The sequence below is a fragment of the Blennius ocellaris genome (genome assembly GCF_963422515.1).
Source record: "Blennius ocellaris genome assembly, chromosome: 7".
Classification (NCBI taxonomy): Eukaryota; Metazoa; Chordata; class Actinopteri; order Blenniiformes; family Blenniidae; genus Blennius; species Blennius ocellaris.
Genome location: NC_137656.1, coordinates 13,255,482 through 13,278,353, shown reverse-complemented (window position 1 = coordinate 13,278,353; position 22,872 = coordinate 13,255,482). Strand labels below are relative to the sequence as shown.

The 22,872-nt window shown below is 39.5% G+C and overlaps 1 protein-coding gene across 1 annotated transcript in view; it reads left to right on the top strand.

Moving 5' to 3' along the window:
* Window positions 1–22,872, top strand: part of ccser1 (coiled-coil serine-rich protein 1) — a 127,277-nt gene that overhangs the window by 31,481 nt on the left and 72,924 nt on the right. Inside the window, exons 7-8 of the mRNA XM_080499342.1 lie at window positions 12,285–12,459; window positions 18,275–18,352. Of these exons, the coding sequence (XP_080355468.1) occupies window positions 12,285–12,459; window positions 18,275–18,352 (253 nt within the window). The remainder of the gene's footprint in view (window positions 1–12,284; window positions 12,460–18,274; window positions 18,353–22,872) is intronic.

Here is a 22,872-nt window from a genome sequence, read left to right as displayed (position 1 = left end):
GGCTCTATATCTTGTCTCTGTTTGTTTTGGACCACAGTGCATGGTATGTTCACCATTTCTTCAGTTGCAACATGCTGCGATTTGATCACCGTCTATACAGCACAATGGTTAAAGGCTATAAATAACACTCGGCTGTGATGCTTTGAAATATTTTCCAGAGAGTTTATTACTTTTTCTAACACATCTATTCTCCAATCAACAAACCAACGAACCCCCGATTCAGAGTTATTAATCTCACTGGCATGTCTTTTGGCTGCGAGAGAATGCCAGAGTAAGTGAAGAAAAGGCACATGCACACAAGGAGAACATGTAGACTCCACGCAGAAAGATCCACAGCCTCGAAACCATCTTGGATCTCTCACTGTGATGCATCTTTGTGTGTGCTCATCCTACTATGGACAACACAGAATAAGATTTTGGTTACTATTTGGTATTATTATCACTTAGATTTGCTACTCTTGTATCTTTTTCTTAGTCATGTTTGGTCTCACCTGCTGTCAACATCATTTACTTTGTATAAGGACCTTTAATAGCGTATACTTAAGCGTAAACATACTGCATGTCAGTTCACACATGTAGAAAAAACCCCTGAAAAATGTAATGTCATTGTTTAGTATTGAGATTGAACACATTTGTTCTGTGATTTGTGGTATGGTATGTAAAAAAGTTGGATTGACAGTTGTCTGCTTTAGAGCGTTGGGAGTGTCTCACACTTAGAAATTATTTTAACTTAAGTGGGCTAAATAAATCACAGGTAGATGACAGAATCACAGCCAAAATCTCTTGATCATCAGTGCAGCTCCCCAAATGCATAATATCTGATTAATACACCACACTCTTAAGCATTGCCATTGAAATTGCTTTTAATCAAATAGAGAGAAAAAATCAGCTTTTTTATGCCTTTTATCAGAACCAGGGATTTTAAGGGATTTTATGTTGGGACCAACTCAAAAAATAGAAAAAAAAAACCTACTGTAGAGATGGGATCTGGAATTGTTAAAGGGGAAAATTGATAAACATTTATTTATGTCAACATGACTATCAAGTATAAAGACGACACGGTTCAGGCTTCCTTGTGGAGCTTGTCACAATACAACCACACAAGCAAGATAATTGGCATTTAAATAATTTCCTTGTTATGAGTCCGTAATGGAAAGTTTTTTTCTTTGGTGCTATTATTTTGTCATGGCAGTGACAACAATGCCACTACAAAATAACAACAGATCAGAATAATGACTCATCTTCAACAATGTATTTGGATTTCTGAGAGGAAATTAGGCACAGTGACAGTAACAAGAGGGCATTGGATGAAAAGAAGGGAGCCAGCGCTGAAATGTATTTGGTCGTTACGGCCTCTAATTGAGAAACATTAGCTGTGTTTGTCAGCTTATGGAAAACATATCTTGGACTGAGAATTTTCAGTTTGCATTCCCCTAAAATGTGTTTCCCTCAAAGTCATTCGCTTTTGAAAACTGACTTCTAAAAGTGAGCTTTGTGTCACACATTGACAGCTTTATCATACCCATTGCTATCTTTGATGCATCGTATTATCTTAGCCCAAGGATACTTTATCAAACGCCTCCTTTAGATTTTCAAGGTGCCACTATAAACTTTTGTTTTCAAACCTTACCTGAGATTTTTGCATGTTTAACTTTTCATGGCTGCAGGGACAGCGGCGGCATAATAAGGCACATTTTTTCTTGAACAAACACAATCACAATGCAATTATGCAGCCATTGAAATTCTGGTCCTTTATCATTAGAATAAATAGCACAAAATTATCATGTCCTTAAGTAATGAACCAAATAGATAAACATTAAAGTGTCCTCCAAATAATAATTCCCTTTGGGTGGAAAATTTGCATTTTTAAAGTGGATTTGTTGACTTGAGTATAAAAAAAAATCATCCTCAGTCATCCGGTGGTTGCTTTTTTTTTCTGCTTGGATGTCACCTGTGGCATTCTGAGTCTTTATTCTATGTTCGGTTTGAAATTTCAAATGGACAGAGTTACTTTAAAATGTGTGGATCATTTAAGACCAGCAGAAGAAATCCTTTAGTGCATGCATAACAATATAAACTTGGGAGAGTATCACGTGTCTCATTCCCTGGGGCAGTAAATCTTGGTCGGGGACTTTTAGAACCTGCAGGAGGGCTTTCATGCTAAAAAGTGAAAATGTTCGACTTTGAGTACCACTGTGAGGCTTTAATACAGAATAAAAAGACAAGATAAAATTTTGTTCAATGTGGCTTGGCAATACTCTCTGAAATAGGAAATAGTAATGGGACACATGGGAGCTATATTAAATAGATTTCTCCAAGCAACAAAAAGTTGTGATCGTAATTAGTGCAAGTTTAGTCTCATCATTCCCTATGGTTACTTCTTACTTAAAAAAAAAAAGCTAGTGACTCAGCTTTTCTTATGGGTTAAAGTCACGGATGCCACTGTGGTTGATGTGTGGATAGCCCGAAAACGATTTATAATCGGAGGGAGTCAAAAAGGCAAGAATAAAGCGAGGAGGAGACAGGTTAAGCTTTTCCTGAAAAACAAGTGTTGGTTCAAAGGGAAGCAAAAAGGACAGTCAGGTTAATCCGAAAGTTACCACTGCCACATTACATAGTTTTATATTCTCTCCAATCCTGTGTCTGAAGAGTTCAATTCACCATTAGATTCAGTGCCTGGAGCTTGGCTTGTGCTCACTCTTTAGTCACAGATGCACTTTATGTCGGAGATGAGTTTAATGGCAGCATTAAACATCCGTAGCCTCAGGTGCTGAATGTAGATGAGTACACTGTGTCTGTCAGGTGGAAAGAAGAAGTGACAAATGACGGTGATCATTCTCTCCCAGCTGTGTGCGTGCGTGCGTGTGCGTGTGCGTGTGCGTGTGCGTGTGCGTGTGTGTGTGTGTGTGTGTGTGTGCGTGTGTGTGCGTGTGTGTGTGGGGGTGGGGGAGGGGGTGTGGATGTGGATGTGGGTGTGTGTTGCAGAGGCAGTTGTATGACACATGTACATGTCGCTAGCACGGGAGCACACATGACTAACAGATGTCTGTATTACGCACAGAGAGTCATGGTCGCCAATATAATCAATCAGCACCATAAATATGTTCATTGTTGTCAGTAAAAAAAAATTGTGAGGAAAAAGTTGGCAGAAGGGACTTGCTGTCTTTCTTGCTGTCTCTCACTGTTAAAGTGTCCTTTACTATTATTATTCCTGAGACAATGCCATCTTTATATAGCTGATTGACATGGGTGCAGCCCACCGCTCCCCACTGCTGCTGAAGATAATGTACTTGAATCCCACATAATGTGTTTGACTATCAGTCATTATTCATCACTTCACACACCAGCTGAGCATTATGTAAACTCAGGCATCTCAGTGTGTGTCTTTCTAGTTGGTGCCCCCTTGTGCTTATTGTTTATCGCGTTACACACACACACACGCACACACACGCACACGCACACGCACGTGTGTGTGTGTGCAGGTATGTGTCATTGCTGGGAGTCAACGACCTGGGAATAAAAACACTGCATGAGAGGCAAAATAATGAAAGTCATAAAGAGTCAGATAATTGGCTTCTTCAGGTTGGTGAAATGGATCACCTCTAATGCTGCCGCTAAGAAATTGCTTTTGAGATGAGACGGGTGAGTTGGAAGGATGGAGGATGTGGGCGAGTGAGAGAAAGATGGTTAAAAAAAAAAAAAGAAGAAGAAGAAAAAAGAAAAACTCAAAAAGAGAGTCGAGTGCAGAAAAGTGAGAAGGGGTAAAATATTTGGGTCAAAAAGCTGTAACAGCGAGAACAGAGCAGATGAAGCAAAGCAAAACCATAATACAATAAAACCGGGCATTTTTCATACCCTTCCCCTGTTTACTGTTAATTCCTTTGTGTAATTAGTCGGAGATGACAGCAGAGAGGAAATCTCTGAAAATATTTAACTGAATTCATTCTCATCGTCACGCTCATGCAGTACCACTTTTAGCCATAAGCTGGTGTGTAGCTACAACTTTATACATTTGTGCTGTGACGGTCTGATCTTCTAATTGACTCACCCTCACAAAGCCCTATATTCTGCACATACATACAAAAGAACCTGCCCAGAGGTGCAGCTCGTGTGGGTGAGATGGAGAGAGAGTTGTAAAAAAAAGAGAAAAAGAGCCGCGCTATCGGCTCATGACAGTGAAAAGACAGATGACCCTGAGTCGAAGAACGACCTCCCTGCCTGTATAACATCTATCATCACCGAACAGACTTGTCTTCAACTGTGCTGTGCACTTCTGTGTGTGCGTGGAGGCGTATATGTGCAGGGCCATTACCTGCAGATGAGACTCACGCTTAGCTGGAAAATGACTGTCTTTCCTGTAAGTGCACACGGACGTATGTACTCATGATGTATACACTCACACACACATTCACTTACAGTTTTTTTTTTTACATCAGATGTTACATGAGTCTACATTATTTACTAAAATAAAATGTTAAACATACAAACCAATTTTAAAAGAAGAAGTTTTATGAGAACTTTGAGTGAAAATTAAAGCCCCCCCCCCCCCAACAAAACAATTTTAAATTCACTGTAGGAAATAAAAGTTGTAATCGAAACAATGCCCAAGGTGCAGTTATTTACACCTTATTTTTTACTTTTTCTTTTTTGTTGTGGTTGTGGTAGCGTTTGCAGCAATGGCAGCCTCCATTGTTTTGACCATTCAGAACAGGGTTGTCAAATATATGGCCCACAGGCCAAAAACAAAAAAGTAAAAAAATGTCCCACAGGAGGCTCCAGACCGGCTTGCAGGATGAGATTGCAAAGACTAAACATTACAAAGAACACATTAAGTGCTGGAGGTAACTTCAGAATGTACTTGTATATTTTTGCACCAAAACTAAATTTTAGCTTTTTTTTTTTTTTTTAAATCAGTTGTTTGATAGTATCTACTGATGGTGTTTAACTGACAGCCAGGTGGAGTGTATGTGGCACTTGAACTGAAGTGATTTGGACCTCCCTGATATGTAAGCTTCCTTTACCTGCGCACTGTTCATTTCTGACACTTGTACACTGTGATGCATTCGAGTTGTTTTAACCTCAGTCTTTTCTTCTGTGAAAGACTTCAGCTCTCTCCCCAGGGAGTACTTTTCTTTGTAGACATAATTTTGCTGCCTGTACACGCATTTCCAATAAGTTCCATTTTAGTTTTACCTGTTCACCGAACAGACTGTGGATATTATACACCTTACAGCATCGACGTCTAACATGGCTTTGGCTGATCCAGCTTTACTTGTAAGGTACAGACTGAAACTGCCACTTCAGATAGTCCCAGCTCTACTTATAGCGCTTTAGGTGTCTTTAGGTACACATGTACTCAAGCAGGTTCACAGTGTTTGCCAGTGCTTCTGTCACTAGATGCATTTCTTGGTTCTGTCTTTGTCATTGAACATTGAGGTGAATACCAATGATTTCTTTTTCTGTTTGAATTACAAAACCACTTGGGTTGATACCATCTGTGTCAATTAAGTCAGTCAGGAATCATTACCTTTAACTGTGTTTTTACAAAGCTTACTGTGGAATTGCTAAATCAGAGGAGAAGATGGAAAAAACTGGGAAAGAGTCCTATACTTCTACTTCATTGTCCAGCCCAAGTTTAAGATATTTTAGTTGAAAATAATAGGGGTCAAATGTCACTTTAGGAAACATTGAATCAAGTTTTAAACCCTGTTGTTCCATTTTAGACTTTATTTTATATCGAATTTCATTTCTTTTAGATTAAAGGGATTTTTTTTTTATTTAGTTGCTCATATTCATTTCTTGCCAAGACTAATTAGGATGGACCCCCCCCCCAAAAAAAAAAACAAAAAAAAAAACTGCAAAACAACATCACACTGTGACAAAAACATCTAGAAATAATGATGGGTGGTATTTTGGCAAATTTTTTCCCCACAATAAAACCGCACTCTGTTGCTTGGCTTAAGAGAAAAAAACTCTTCTTCTTCTACTTCTTGTCTCCAGAAGGCACAAATGTCATGCCATGCATGCAGGTACCGCAATGATTATTGTTTTGGATTGAATGAGTGTTTTTTTTGAACCCCTCTCCCACTCATTTTCCTGTCGCTCTGTGGACTTGATGTGCACCATGGAGGTAAAAGAAGAATCCACACCTGAAACCCTGGTAAAAGCTCGAGAAAGGCCAAGCGTGTCAGGCTCAGAGAAACATACAGATGTCAAAAAGCAAAAACAAAATACTCCCGTGAAGAAGGAAAAAAAAAAAAGAATAACAAAACTCTTGGCACCGCACTGCGGCATTTGAAACGGCGCTTCGAGAGTTGAATGCTTGATTGATCATTTGTCATTTATTTATGCTCAATTCTTCCCAACTGAATAGCAGGGTGGGGCAAGAGTGAAATAAATAGAGAAAGTTCACTCAAGACATGCGAGCCAGGAACAATACGCTACAAACCAAAGAGTTCAGGAGAGGAAAATGCACCCATGGCTACTTGGCAGACAGCACTTACCTGTCCTCAAAAGACAGCAGGCTTCCTCGACATTTGTCTGAGGTGCTCAGCAGAATCCCCGCGGGGACACCTTCAGGCTTTGATACTGTTTCAGTTTAGTGCAATGGTTGTCAAAGTGACGAGGGAAGAAACGAGAGGGGGGGGGGGGTGGTGGTGGCGGGGTGGAGGCGGATTGTAGGGGGGTGACAAAGGCATGGGCTGGAGCGGAGGTGGGTTGGAGGTGGAAGAAGGAAGGGCAGGTGAACAAAAGAAAAAGTAAGAGAGGGCCACATGGCGCACAGTTAAGGTCAGAGAAGTGCAGCAGGTGAAAAAGAGGGGTGTGGGCGAGTGTGAATTAATTCAAGTGAAAGGAAAAAAAAAGAGTGGCTTGGATGGTGAACCAGTGACAAGGAAAGCACAAAGGCACAATTCAATTTGACCTTTTCACTGGGGAATCATTGAGGCTGATCAATGTTCAGTGATGTAGTCTTGTTTAGCTGAAAAACGTTAAGTCTTTTTTTTTATGTGGAAATGGAAAAAAAGAAAAAGGGGGGCATCCGATTTCCTCTCACCTCAGTCTTAATGGCTGTAAGTCAAAGTGAACATGGTCTCCTGATGATGTAGTGCTCCTCTTTTCTGTGCCCATGTCTGCATGTCTTTACTGCCGTCACTCCCTCTCCTAGATTTCTTGGTATGCAGACTGTGAGCTTGTCTGTGTGTGGTTTTCAGACAGGAGGGTGGTATTTCTCAGCTCACCTTTTGAAAATGTCATAAAGAAAAGGTGAGCTATACAGTCTTTCTCTATGCACCTCTGTCATAATATCATTACTCGGCAGAGAAATGTCAGTGCAGGCATTTTGTCAAATTAGACTCATTTGATTATCATGTCTGTGTATGTTAGTGTCTTGACTGCAGCTTAATTTGACTCCCGGAAATTCCTTAAAGGTAAGGGTTCATGTGAAAAAGAAAGACTTTCAGTTTGATGTGACTCAATAGAGGACAGTTTATTTTAAGTTTATGCGAGTTTAGTGAGTCATAGCCCGGAAGCTTCCATTAGAAAACATACTGTAGGTTTCTCGTTGATCATTAAGATAAACGTTTTAGCATTTTATGTGCTAATGGCACATAAAATGTTCGAAAGTTAAGTGACGGCAGAAAGTTAAGTGACGGCTCGAGCTAAATAGGTCAATGAGGATTTGTTTTGTAGTAGCATAAAGTGTTCATGGAAAAAATTAAATGAGTATTTTTCTGTGAAGAATAAATAAATAATGCTTTGGTAAATATGACAGCAGGGATTTTCTTCCAAGTGCAAGATTTTTTTTTTCCATTTTGCCCAAGTTGAATAAAATAAAAAAAAAAAAGCTCTATGTCCACAATGTCCACTGCATTTTGGTGTTGGCTAGTGTAGTTTGAGAAGTGCTTTTAGCAGAGCAGCACTAAGTAATCAGTTGATATGTGTCGACAGTGAGCAGAGGTCACATGTGTTTCAGAGCCTAGTTTCATTTTTGAGGGGCTGGTAAGCAGCAGTTTCTATTATTTCACCAAAATTGAGCAAACCAAGATGAATATATATATATATATATATACTCTCAATGTTATGTTTTCAGTCACTTTAAAGAACTGCAAACATTGATATTAACAGATAAAACTGAATAGAAGAAATGCCCAAAACAAGCAGGAAAAAAATGCTTTTCAGCAGGAACTTTAGCTTTTCCCTCCTTTGTCATTCCCTGGTTTCAATCATGTGACTGTGTTTCTGTAGTCTTGAGACACATTTGTGAGAAAGGCTTGCAAATATAAAAATATAATTGACTTTATATTTTTCTGTGAAACAAACATTCCCTAAACATGATCTGCTCATTGTTTAAAATAAATGATTACAAATACCATTTTCCTTTCTATTACACGAGTCTGGAGGCCATGGCCTCAACAGCATTTTGTCATGACTCTCATTGCCGAACAATCTTCATCTATTACCTTATTTGAATCAACAAAAGCTCTACTTCCAAGAGTGTCCGCTGCATTTTGTTGTCAGCACGTGTGGTGTGTTGTTTGCTTTTTCAATGTTGTTCATGGATAAAAGACTCTGTATATTTTTGGAAGTGCACACCAGCAACAGAGGTTCAAGGTGTTTTAACATTGTCCACTGATGTGTTTGAGTTCCCAGTCTCCCATTGTACACTATGGTAAATGCATTTCACTTATTTAGCGCTTTTCCGCAGCTCGAGCGTTCCTGTGCTGGACACTCTCAATCACATTCAACCACGCACGCATGCACACACCAATGGAAGCGGCTACCATGCAAGATGCTCAATTCATCTGTTGGGAGCAATTTGGGGTTCATTGTCTTGTTCAAGGACACTTTGACATGCGTGTGGACATCTTTTCTTAATATGGTCTTGTTCATGCCTATTACCGTTTTGATTACGTTGGTTGTTCCTCTGAACAAAGTTGGTGTTCCTTTGTTCTTGAATATCTGCTTTCGGGTAAAAAGACGTGTTAAATGCAGCCATGAAGCAGTAGGAACCAAAGGTAATTGCTCATTGGTTATGAAATGGGTTTTTAGGAGTTATGATTTACTGCCCTGCCATCAGCAGTAATAAACTATGGAATTACAAAACTGCAACTCTGCCTGTACAGACATTCAATTAAGCTTTTTTTTTCTTCTTGTAATGTCTTTGTCATTTTATATGTATGAGTGTCCAGGCAAGAGGTAACAAACCAAATAAGAACTGTAGTCTCTATATTGCACCGGAGCTGTTCGAGCCTTGTAACCCAGAAGGAGCTTACTTTTTTTTTTTTGTTATGGGACTATTTTCCTGTCTGGTGGAATATAAAGTAGCTCTATATCATTAGCAGTTAAAAATATGCTTCTGTTCAAGCTCTCTAATTGACAGATCAAGCAAAGTGGGCTCCAAGCAATGAATGACTATGAAGATACCGTTTTATAGATAAGGTCAGTGTCAGTAGTCGTGTTGCTTAAATTGAGCTTTAGTGCTGCCTGGAAGGTAAAGAAGGATAAGAACTAATGTGGCATTGAGCAACCCCGACATCTTTTGAATGTTCTTTGCAAAATGCGTTCTCTGCTGCACTTGGTCCTGTAGGTGCTGAATGGTGGAGGAATAGCAGGGGCCATGCATCAGGAACCCAAAGACATTCACTGTTGAATACCTGTTTATAGTTTAAGGGACAATTTCCAAATTGTGTATCTAATTAAAATCATAGTTCAGTTGATAGTCCCGTCTGGTTTGCATTAATGTGAACTTATGAACTTACTGAAGAGAGCTCGTCATTACAAGAATATGATGACCAACAAGGCCATCTGCATGTATAGTGTCCAAAATACTTTCTGCACCTTTAAATGTCTGTTTTATGGATTAATTCACCAAAATAAATTAAGTATAGTTTGTTGATCCCTCATGAGGAAACAACCTCTCTGCATTTCATCCATCTTATTCATAGTTAACCTTAACGACAGACACTTGGAGCGGTGGCCTCCAGTAAAACGTTCACAGTGCTAAGCTACTGACACCCCAAGCAATCAAATAGTTGATAGCAAACTCAAGGTTCAGTCACTTACTGTATTTAAGATTCGAGTCTGGTATAAAGCTGCTTTGTGTCCCTGCAAAACCAATTTCTCGACTGACATTCCATGAAGAATTGTCATTTGTACACGACTAATACATCAGTACAATATTTTCTCAAAGTTTCTTGTATTCACAAGGACATTCTAAAAACACATAATCACAACTGGAGAGTTTTTAGTGCTGTGGCTACACTCATTCTTGAAGTGGGTATCCAGCCCCACTTGCAGGTCACACCACAGAGACGACAATGAGCCAAAAAAAAATCTTGAAATGGCATCTAAAAGCCTGAAAGGAATTATTGGATGAGGTAAACCTCTGCTTGTGAGTCCTCCACACTTCAAGAAGCAAAACCTTTAACAAGCAGGCCGTAACCTAAACACTAGGAACGGCAAGCAGGTGTGTGTTTAAGATAGGTTGGTAAAGTGACACTGACCGCTCTAAACTAGGAACACCTCAAGAGCTGCAGTTCGCTGACATTTGTCCAAATCTTTAAATTTGCCCTTTTCTCCCTGCCTTTAATACTTTGGATTTGAAAGTTAAATCTTATTCTGCCCCCAACCACAGGATGCCAGTGGTCATAATGTTCTGTCAGCTCTGTGCAAGCTTGACATTTGTCGAAAAATTTCTCAGAAATTATTGTGAACTGGCTTTTTTTTTTTTTTTGGATTGAGCACGACAGGTGCCTTTTAAAAGTGGTTTTGCATGCCAACACAATGCAGTCATACACACTTTGAGGTATGGTGGAGGGAGCATCATTCAGCACTGGACTGCTCTGCTGCCTCAGGGTTTGGACAACATTGGAAACTTCCCATGCTCGTCAAGCCGTCCCCCAGGCTCTTCCTAAAGCGCTTTAGAAGTTGGGTGGTGAAGCAGGATACTGCCCATCTCGTGGAAGTAAATTCACTACTATTTGGCTTCAGGGACAGAGAAAGGCCACCTGTTGAGGCCACCTGGCTCAGTCAGAGCTCAGACCTTAATCCAATAGAGATGCAGTGAATTAGCCTCAAGAGGACCATTTAAAGAAGGCATCTTGAGGATATGGCTAAGTTAAATAGATCTGTACGGAATAATAGTCTAAAATCCGTACTGAACAACTCTTATATTGGATCAGCAATACTGAAAGTGCTTGCTTCTTGTAAATGGAACAGAAACCGATTTAACTAGCAATACAAATGAGGAATACTGTTGTCGGCAGCACTGCAAAAGTTTCAGAACTGCTGTCAACTGTTTGTGCTGTACCAAATTAAGATTAAATATTCAAGCATTTTTCATCACAAAGATTATGAATTGTTGATAAATAGTGATTTCAAACATATAACACCTGACAATTGCAAATGGTTCACATTCTTTGTTTCACCTGCTCTGCCCACAAAATAATAATAATGGGCCTTCATTACTTGAAATCACAGATAAATAATTACAAATCCTCTGACAATAAAGACGATCTGGGATGAGAAGATAGCTATTGTTTGTGTGGGAGGTATCACCTTGTGCTGTTGGTTTTAAATCATATTGAAACAGACTTATTATAGAAATGAGTGCTCATTAAAATGAGGTCCTCAGGGGTTTGTGTGGAGCAGCTGCTATGTATCGTGACTGTTGCAGGTCTTGGTTCCCCCATGATCTTTGCTGCCCCATCTAATTTCCCCTGTGAGAGAGCTCTGCTGTCTTTCTGTTTCATTTCTCTTTTCACAATGTAATATTTAAAGCCACTCAGGATAGTATTTAGTGGCATACAGTACACTTTGTGGCAGAGGTTTTGTTAATTCTACAGACACGAGGTGCTGAAGATGAATGTTTTTCAATATTCAAATATAGTTCAGTAGAATAAAAAAACAAACAAACTTGTATTACATGATTGGTGTTATTATTATTATTATTGCTTTAAGACATATAATCTACTCTGTTTTATCTAATTGGCACTTATTGTTTTACATGATGCCAACCTATTGCTCAGACCAGGTTTGTGCAATTTCATCGGTCACACGTGACATCATGGAGGACTCTGGGAATTACTGGGATATTTAAAAGCAGCTGGCAGCTTGACATTACTGTGAAATGTATCATCGCCTCCATTCGTACACACCAAAGGTGATGATGAGATTTCTTTTGGTCGATAGCAGCAGGGATCAGTGAAGACGGGTCAATGATCAAGTTTTCACGCTGACTTACACCAACATTAAACCTCTGTTTCTTCTCTTCATCTCTCTTCCAGAGAACCCAGCCGTCCGACCAGCCTGCTGCCAGCTGACTGGAGCACAGGGCTGGGTTTAGTGAGGGACGATGAGCCCTTACCTCCGGGGCTGGAGACCCTTCCACTGAGACTAATGCAGCAGGACTGCACTGCTGTCAAAACCCTTCTTTTAAGACTGAGACGGACCCTGCAGGAGGTGGGATATGCACACGCAATGCAGCCGGCATCATGCACAGCCCCATTCGACAACAGCTTATATAGGATGAATAAATTAAAGATGACTGTTGTGCTTTTAACTGTCAAAGAGCACATCGGTTAAAGAAACCAAGCAGCAGCTCAGCTCTTATCAAGTTATAAATGCATCAAATTGTTTTATATTGGTGAGTGTAAGAGGTTTGCAAACAATATGAAGCAATTTCATCTGGAATTGCTGTACATGGTGCTCCTCATACAAATTTCTCCTTCGCTGTTTTAATCATCTCTATTTCAGCTCCATGAAATTGTGTCAAAGTAGTTGCTTTTCCTCCTTTAAAAGGCCTTTTTAATCATTTTGTTTCGTTTATTTAATGTATGGTGGCGGAAGCTCAGAGGCCTTTTATAGTGCCTGCTGTCATAATATGTCTCAGGCTATTTTGTAGGTAATGTACTATTTTTTTTTGTAGGTCTGATGCACAATAAATTCTTTTGAATGCATATTGTAATTTTTTATTTTTATAGTGTCGCCCGACGTATGCTTTAAAGGTACTCTACCAGAATCCACACGGGAAAAATTAAACATTTAGGACCCGGTTTTAGTTGTTGATCTCCAATATGTTGTCAATACCTTTCTGAAGGAAATTCCTCATTACGCTCGGAAAAACACATATATTCTAGAATTTACTTTTTGCAAAACATACCTGGTTGTGTTGATATATTAGTGGCCATGGAAACGGCTGCAGATTCCTGAGGCAACATCTTGTTTATACACTCGATCTCGCTAGACCTCGATTTGCACTAGAAAAATTATTAATGATTTCTTTCACAACATTTAAGACAATTGTCGTGGCCTGAATATTCTTTCTTTGAAAAAGTCTGGCGAAATGCAGCTGGTCTAAATGGGTCAAATGGTGATATTTTCGCTGGAGCAGCCGCAACACCATCTTTGATTTCTCCGAAATTTGTAGAAATGAGTGGTAATGGTCTTGTTTCCGTGTGTTGGTTTATCCTTTATGCAGAAGATTGTTTCTGGTTGAGTAACTTTAAAGATATTTCCTCATTCTGGGAATTAACAGCAGATATTTAAATGACTGCATTGAAGCTGCTGTAAGAGAGTTATTGTGCCACTTTTGGGGCGATAGAAGTAAAATGGTTTTAGTTATGAGGTCCTAGCACTAAAGACATGGCTATTATTTACCGTTAACCCCCTTCGCACAAAAAGAAAATGAAAAAAAAAATATCAGCATAAACACTAGACCTTAAAGATTTTTAATTCATTTTTAATTCCAGTCCATTTTTATATACATATTTTTCCATGTACTGTAAAAAACTATGTTCATAATGATTCAATATGACACGAATAGATGCTGGCATTACAGTAAGCTCAGGAAGTTGAGTTCAAAGAACATCCATTACGTGGATCTGGCTATGGCCTTTTTGTGATTTACATGGGTGACTGACCCTCACCAAATTTGAAAATATCATACAGACCCATACTCACAAATCCAAATGTACAAAAAAGCACATAAAAGGGTGGCCAGACCTTACCTAACTATCCACCATTAGTATCTTCAACTAAGATCAAAGCTTGCAGTGAATTACAGTCCACAGTGGCATATGTATGGCTTTCTCCTGAACTTGTTACTGTTCAGCTGTTTTTCTCACAGGGTGACCGTGAAAGAGGCCTGAAACATGAAAATGATGAAATGATCATTTGTGGGGAAACGCATAATCCAAAGTGGTGAAGGAGAATCTAAAGGAAGTGTGTGAGAGCGTTCAGGACAGCAGAACATGAATATGAAGGAGATACTCTGCCCTCTTTGCTTGCTCTGTTGTGTCATTAACTTTTACCCTCCATCAGCAGATATAATCCATTCTGAAGCTTTGGGAGGGTGATTCGATATGTCTTTTGTCTTTGCCATTTAATTACTTGACCTTCGGAAATTAAGCCTCAGTCTTATGTTATAATTTTGGTTTTTGTTTAGTTTTTCCAAACTTGTGGCTCCTGACTTTCCTGAACAAGCCCAAAACTTAGTATCGCAATCATTCAGGTATTTCAATGACAATCATATTCTAGATTGTGAGTAGATATATTTTTGTGTTGATATACTTTGTAAACATCAAGCTCTTGCAACTACAGGAAAAGGATTTATGCCTCCAGTAACACAATGGTTTACCCCCAAATATTCAGTTCAGACTTGTCAAAACAACCACTCAGTGATATTCAGACAATTTTATTTCGTGTTTGTCGTTCTTGTTGTGATCATGAAGCCATTATTACAGTAGGCCTTCATATTTCACCGTTAATAGTGCCAGAGTTATATTGCAACATCCCAATATGACATCTACTCCACAGTAACACCTCATCCTCTGAATGGATTTACCAATTAGGAGCTTGCAGTGTGCAGCAATTTTGGTCGTAATATCACATTTTTCAGATAGTAACTACATGCCCTAGGCTATAGTGAGGACTATACATTTGTCTTGACAGTAAAAGGTGCTATGTGAACTTAAAACGGCAAAGAAAAGAACAATATTTATGGTTTGAACTCATATACTAGTTTTAATGACACACTCCTGCTTTTGTGTGAAGGTTTATTGTATAGTTGTTTGTCAGACATTGAAAGGGTAAAGAAACCATTAACAAAGGTGATAAAAAAAAAGTTGTCTGCACAAATCAGAGGTAAATGTTTATTTCTCAGACAAGAGGGATAATACATCATGTCTAATAAACTCTTGTGTTTATTGTGCATCATATTGGTCAAATTAGCATTTTTATCCAGCAACGAAGCCCGTTTATTCTGTTGGATGCATCGAGCAACACTGCTGAAATGCCACTGTGTGTTTGTTATCATTTCCGAACACAATAATTTCCATTTGTCAACGTCAGCCGTGGATTCTCGCAAAAACAGTGACGTTTCATTAGTTTCAGCAGTGTCTGTGGCCATTGTGCCGTAATCACACATGCACCGTCAGGCCCGGGTGTAAATGATGCTCACTCCTGAGGTGGCTGCTTGACTTACGACTGCGGCTCATTCATGCTGCCGTCACCAAATAATTTCAGCAGCGCTGTCACATAGATATCTGTGGATATGATAAAATGGATTTGAAAATGCTGTTGTTCATTACGTTTTCAGGCTTTGCCATTCGTCTCTGAAACCACCGATAAATCCAGCTCAGTGACAGAATTGTGTCATGGAGTAGCTGGCTTATGCGCCACTCATCAACATCTCTAAAGGCTTGGGTGAACTCCCACAACCAAGTTTGGTGTCTGCCTGTACATAGTGATGTGGAACATAGACCCATCCCGAAGGAAAGCCCACTAATAGCCGATCGGAGTATCTCCAATTTAAACACTGCATATGCCAACCAACTCACTAAATCGTGTGACAGTATTTTAAAACTCTTCTGCCTCCCTTCTATAAAAAGCAAAATGTCAATGAAACAGAGTGGGAATGGATGCCCCTGAGTTATTTGAAGGCTTTCACTTCTTTATTTAACTGATGTGTGGATGTGATTAAAGGTGTGCATCAAACTACAAAACCTGCCTTCCTTTCCCTGGCCATTCATCATCTGTAGACATTTAGTTTCAGCGTAGTGCAAGTCATTAAATCCACGGCTCCCTGGCAGCCAATTCTCAAATCTGAAAGGCTTTTTACTGAACCACATCTAATTGTGGGGACAGTTGTGTGTTCAGGCCTGTGGGACAGGGGTGACCTTAACGGCATTGTGTATGTGTAGGATGGAGAAAGAGTGTTGGTGAGTGCGCGCCTGTCTCTCCACATAGGGAACGGCATTGATCACCGATGACACATTGAGGGCCTGACGCCATAGCACACCTATAATTCTGATAGGGAGGTATGCTTCTTTAAAAGGTCAGCCAAACCAATAAAGCAAAAACTTTATGCTGCGCAAAGATTTGAACTCCAGTGTTTCTCAAAGCTTTCTCTAAAACCTGAGAACGGGCCAATGATATGCACATACTATTAGACTTTGCCCTAAAGGCATGTTTTTTATAGCATGTTGATTGAAAGTAGAGCCATTTACGTTGAACAACGGAGCTGTTGGTTTGAATACGAAATCTGCAGAGGGGAAGCATGTCAAAAGAGGCAGACATTACTGGAAACTCAAGTGTGTTGAACACATTGTTCTCTCGTACTTCACTTTACCTTCGTCCTTGCCTTGACTTCTGTGATGTTTCTTGTCGTGTCGTCTTTGTGTGTGCTGTCATGTCCTCACTATGCAGCATTATATCAGTATCAGCAGTCCTGGCACGAGACATGATTTCATCCTCTCTTGCTTTTCCATCTGTCCTGTCATGTGCCCCCACAGGTGACATTTAAAGCAGTGTCGAGTCTGTTTGAGGGGCTGCGTTTCTGCACATAGGTCTGCGTGTCACAGAACGTCGATCCTTGGGCTCATGAATGTTCAAAGCTTGCTGTGTGTGTGTGTGTTCTGAATCTACCTCGAGCTGTTCTTCCTCTCTGCCGGGTATACACCTGTGCTGAGGACCTGAGCCAAAATGGGTGTTATTATAGCTTTACCAACAAAGAAAGTGCAGTAATTATATGAGAAACCAGGAAGATATGGAGTTATAGATATAGACTAGCCATAAAGATGGAAATTGCATCTTTCCTTCCTCCAAGTGAACAAATGCATGAACTGAAACTATGTAAATGTGCAATGGTAAAGTAGCAGTGATTTTGCGGTGGGACCTCGATATCACCAACCATCCAGACACCTGCCTGACCCTTTTTTGACTTTGAACTTCAGTTAGGGCCTTGCGTCACCATTTTGTCTCTATTTAATTGCTAATAACTAAATAATAAGACATCTGATCATAAAAACTATTGTATCAGTGAAAATAGGTAGAAAAATGCTGCTTATGTTTTTTGGGAAAATGTATATATGTAGAACTAAATATTGATTCAGCTCCTATCTGCTGACATGGAGGGGTTATGGTCTAAAACCAATTACAAATACAACCAGCAACATAAGTGTGTGTAAAATATATTGGCTTCTCTTTATTTCTTATTTTTTCATCTCAGTGTTTGCAATTTTCTTTGGGGAGGGAACAAGAAACAGATCAAATGTTGTATGAGTACATAGAATTTGCTACCTTAAAAACCTGTTGTGATTAAATTATTCTATTGATGTGATTAAATTATTTATGGGAGACAAAGGTGTTTGTTTGTTTAGTTGTTTTTTTTTCTTCTGAGAACTCCTGTCCCAAAGTCCAAAAACATATGTTGGAGGTTGTTTGGTGAACCTAAATTCCCCATAAGTCAAGGAAAGTCGGCTTTATTTGCGCAGCACATTTCATCAACAAAGCAGGTCAAAATGCTTTGCATTAACAAACTTGTACAGCTGGCACGATGAAAACTTATCAAAAGGATAATTAAAAACATGGGAATAAACCTAACAGCACTAAAATAAAATGAAACAGTAGAAATGGTAATGTGAGTGTGTGTGATTGGATGTCTTTGTCGTTGCCCTGTGATGGCCTGTCGATTTTCCCAGGGTGTATTTTACATGGTATACAGAGTAGTATGAAAAATAAAACTAAGTTATCCTGCAATGTATTAATCATCCAGAAATGTAGCAATCTATTATGATTCTGATTAAACTTGAATGTGCAGGCTTGACACTGAGGTCACACAACAAACAGCCATTTGGTCTAAAAATACAACATGCTAATGAACTGATTACAAATGTTTCGCCTGGATGCAAACGCTTGCCATCAAAATGTGTTTCATTCCTCATGTCATCATCACCAACTTATTCTTGATGTTGTTCTGTATATTTGTGTTTTGCAGAGCACAGAGACAAGTCCTGCCAGCAGCCTGCAGTCCCTGCCCATTAGCCCTTGCAGTGAAAAGTCCCTTCCTTTTAAGGTATTGTTTTTTTCTTTATGCATCTGGACAAAAATAAATTCCTTTATTTTTGTTGAGCCTAAACAGCCATGGCTTCAAAGTCACAATTTCTGCTGTTTAAAGTGTCTGGTGTGACTTAAAATAATGAAAAACAACTATAAAAGTGTGTAGTGTCAGCCAAGTATAAATGTTGAGTGTTTTTGTGGTGCGCTGCTGCAGCTGTTGTTGTTGTCTCTGTTTTTAACTACAGATCAAACTAAACAGTCACACAGCCCTCAACCACACCGAGCCTGCTAGTTTAATTAAAAGAGCACAGCAGTCTGCCCTGTGATCAAAAACCGACCAGTGAATCTTCCTTTGATCCACGCATCTCCTCCAGTTTTACCCTTATCAGAACAATTAACAGCCTTTTCCCCCCACCAGCTTCTAATGGATCATAAAAAGATCAAATAGGAAGGGAGAGAGCAGTGGGGCAGGTCAGGTGAAGGAGAGAGTAATATAAAGGAGAGAATGGCAAAAAGAGTAATGAAAAAACACGAGAGGTCGGGATAAATTGAATGAGAGAGGGGCAAAGAGCTTCACTTGCCTTGACAGGCTCCAGACCCCCTCTGTCAGCCCAGCCCATCAGAGCTGTGTGACCTGGAAGAGATTTATGAGTCTCTGCAGGGAGCGTGCATGTTCGTGTGCGTGCTCGAATGCAGGGGTGCTCGGGGTTGTGTGAGCAAGGTTTTAAGTTTACCAAGGGAGGGCTTTCGTCAAGCTTTTCTCTGGGATTCAGTCGAGTCACAGCAGAGTTCTTATTTCACTGTGGCCGAGGAGAAAGAAGCAGTGAAGTCCTAAACTCGTCATACTCTCCTCTCATGGTGTTGTGAAGTGCTCCGTAGTTCCTTCCACATATAGAGATGTACACCCCAGTGAAAAGCTCTGAGTTGTGGTTCAACAAATCGACCGCTGACTCAATCCCAACAATAGGATGGTTCTTTATTGTGTAGATTGCTGTTTTATTTGTGTATTGTTGGCTATTTTAACAATGGATGACATAGATTTTCTTTTTAATTCCGTCATCACTGGATCTCAGCATGCAGTTATCGGTTTGTGTGTGAGAGAGGTAGCAAGAAAGAGCAAGTGTTTGTGAGTACTTGCCCTCCTTATTGACCTACATGAAGTATCAGTGGCAGCTGGATGATAAGGAAAAAATTGAAAATGTAGGGTGGGACACAGCGTGAAGAGAGAAGTTTTGGCTGGAACACCCTCATGAACAAATGTGCAGACGGACAGACGGCAAGGTGGACAGTTTGAAAAATTGGGATCACAAGAAGTGATGAAATTAGGAAAGAGAAGGAGATAATTATACTGTAAAAACCATAGATATTTACTTAAGCTTTCAGTCATCATCAGTGACTGGTACATCATATAACAATGTTTTCAGAAAAAGTTGCAGTTCAACGTTTTCTGAGCAGATTTGGAAGAACAGAAATGGTACAACATGTTAATGATGTTAAATTTGCAATGAAGAAGATTGTTTTTTGAGATTGTCCATTGGGTGGCAGTGGTGAAGCTGAATTGTCGATTTTTTCCCGTCAGTTTTAAGATGGTAGTTCCTATGAGTTTCAGTCATTTTATCTACCGTTACATCTGTAAGTACCCGGACTTGTTTCAAACTGTCTTGTTGGACTGAGAGCGCACATGATTCCCAAGGGACTCAATCAATTTGTGGCAGAAAGTGGTGTTACAAAAATGGATGCCTTGGGGCTAATTGGCAAGTTTATGAACGCTGCTTTTACACACATCTTCAAGTTGCCTGAGCTGATTTTTTTCTTCTTCACATTTTAAGTCTATTGTCATTCTTTAAGTGAAGTATCTGACATATTGCATATTTAATGTGAACAACAGTTCAACAACTGTGGTCCATTTGTGCAGTTATGAACAGTCATTCAAACACTGATACGCACCAAACAAGCAGCCCTGGGACTGTTTGAAGAGCAGATCTCAGGTCACTTCTTAACAAATTGCAATGCAGTTAAATTGAAACATGAACATCATGGACCAAAGAGCTCTAAATGTACCAAACACAGAAGATCATCAGAAGTGCTGTCTTGGTACTGCAAATCACCTTTAGTGCAAACCATAGAGGAATTTCTGTCAGTACTTCGACTCCTTTATACATTTTTTTCAAGCTCTTAGACTGTAAGAATATCAACGCAATATTTCCAATGCACATAGACTGGTAATCAGCTCAGCACAAAGCTTTGGTGTGGAAGTTAGATTGTAAAACAATGGTCACAATAGTCATCTTACTGTTTCTATAATTTGTTTTTCTTTTTTTTAGCTCTGACCTCAACAGTTCAGCTCAGATCGGGAAACAAGAACTATGAACATGTCCGAAGAACCTGAAATAACAGGTTCATGTGTTTCTTTACACAGACCGAGCAAATCTATTGCTGACAGTCCCCCCCCCCCCCCATATAAGTACTTTTATTATGTATAAACATGTTTGAACTGAACATCAAGGCTTATTCTTGACTTTGAGAACACATATAGCCTCCATTTATATTGCACCTATTGAAGATATTCTGAGAGCAACTGACTGAGCTATTTTTGCACCTTATCAAATTAGAGAGCATACTGGATATAGAAGATCTGTAAGAAAAACAAAGTATTGCTTATAAACAGCAATAAGTAGATTTGTTTAATGTTTGATTAAAATGCACTTCTTGGAGGCTTGATTGGAGGTTGATCCTGAAGCAAAGACTGAGCAACTGGGGAACTAGTGGCAACTCTGAGATTGATGTAGTTAAAGCACAGGGAGGAAAACAGCAGGAAGTGGAAAAATTGTGCTTAGACCAAAAGAGGTAGAAGTGTGTGTGCATAGAGAATAGAATGATGGTGGTGGGAGGCAAAGGCTGACCTTTTGACAGAGCTGTAGGCATGGAAAACAACTTAAAGATAGAGAGGGAATATTGCATGCGAAAAAGTTCTGATGCTAAGAATACAATGTGTCTTTTCTGAGAATGGATAGATTTGGAAGAAAAGGAATGGGAGGGTTGGAGTTGTAGTTACGATCAACCCCAAAAAAGAGCACATTCAGTTTTAAGACTTCAACTTTGCTAAAATGGTAAATTAAATAGAGGAGTGCAGAAGATGAAGGTAAATGACTAGTTTGAGGAAGAAGGCAACTGAGTGACAGGGTACAGAGGTGGAAGAAGAACAGGAGGAAATGAGGGAGGAGAGAAGGAGGGAGGGAAGAAGAGAGTTTGTCCTGGCACGCCAGAAAGCGATTCTGCGGGTGTAAAAATAATCTACAGTAGCCACCTGAGAGACTGCAGTGTCACAGTGCGTCCCAGTTTCATTTAGAACCATTGCGTATGACATGCTTTTTCACCAGATTCTGTCCCAGTTAAAGTCAACTACTGTATTTTAGAAGAAAGTGAAAAGAAAGGCAAAAACAAAAACAGACCCTGACTTTCTGGTCGAGGTGTGTTCCAAGTATCAGCGTGTTGATATAAAGTCCGGAACAGCAACTTTTGGACCAAAAAGGGTTGAGATTTGTGTACAATTTGTTTTTGCAAAACTGAAGACCATCTTTTTATAGTGAAACATTTTTCATTGTGTCAGATGCTGTATAATTGAAAATTAATAATGCATTTTTCCTAATGACTGTGATTTTATAAATATAGACCATTCCCTAGAGTAAAGCCACGATTGGAGAACATTAGAAAGATGCATGCATGCAGATCACCATTGACAGTTATCAGTTTAATGAGCATGGGGGATACTTGTACATCTCCTTGGATATCATGCAATGTACTCCAAACGTGCTTAATTTCTCAGGCACACTATGACAAACTGAAGTGTGCTCATGTGAGAAAGAGACATAGATGTAATCAAAAACTTCCAAGGATCTAATGTCCTGAAAATCTAGATTTTCTGTTGAACTTTCTGTTCCCCCCATATCAGAGTGCCTGTAATTTGAGCCCTGATGATAAAATCAAAACCCTTTAATAGAGAAGTTAGAATAGGCCTTTTACATCTCAAATTATTCATTAAATCTCGCAAAGCTGGTTCACTCTGAGGCTGACTGCAAGAAGGAAAGTCAGACTGATGTACTGTCTGCTGATAGAGAGAGGGAATGGGGAAAAAAGTTATTTTTCCTCAGCCTAGAAAGTCTCCCCCCCTGCCCTTAGGCTGTTTCACGACTAAACAGATGTGCTTCTGAAATAACAGTCCATGACACCTGCTGATAGGACTAAAAACATGATTCATAATGTGGGATTTTTTTCTAATAGCTTAATTTTTTTATGTGTGCTTCAAACCTTGGAAATACAGATATATATTTCCTTTACCGCAGCAAGCATTCCTTTACCGCAGCAAGTATCTCGGGAAACTGATTTTATTTTTCTTCTTTATTTTTTCTGTGTATTTGAATTCAACTTAGTAACCTTCAAGTTGTGATTCTTTTTTTTTCTTTTTTTTTAATCACTCAAAACACACAAATGAGAAATTCTACCCATTCCATTAAACACCGAGCCCTTGGGCACAAC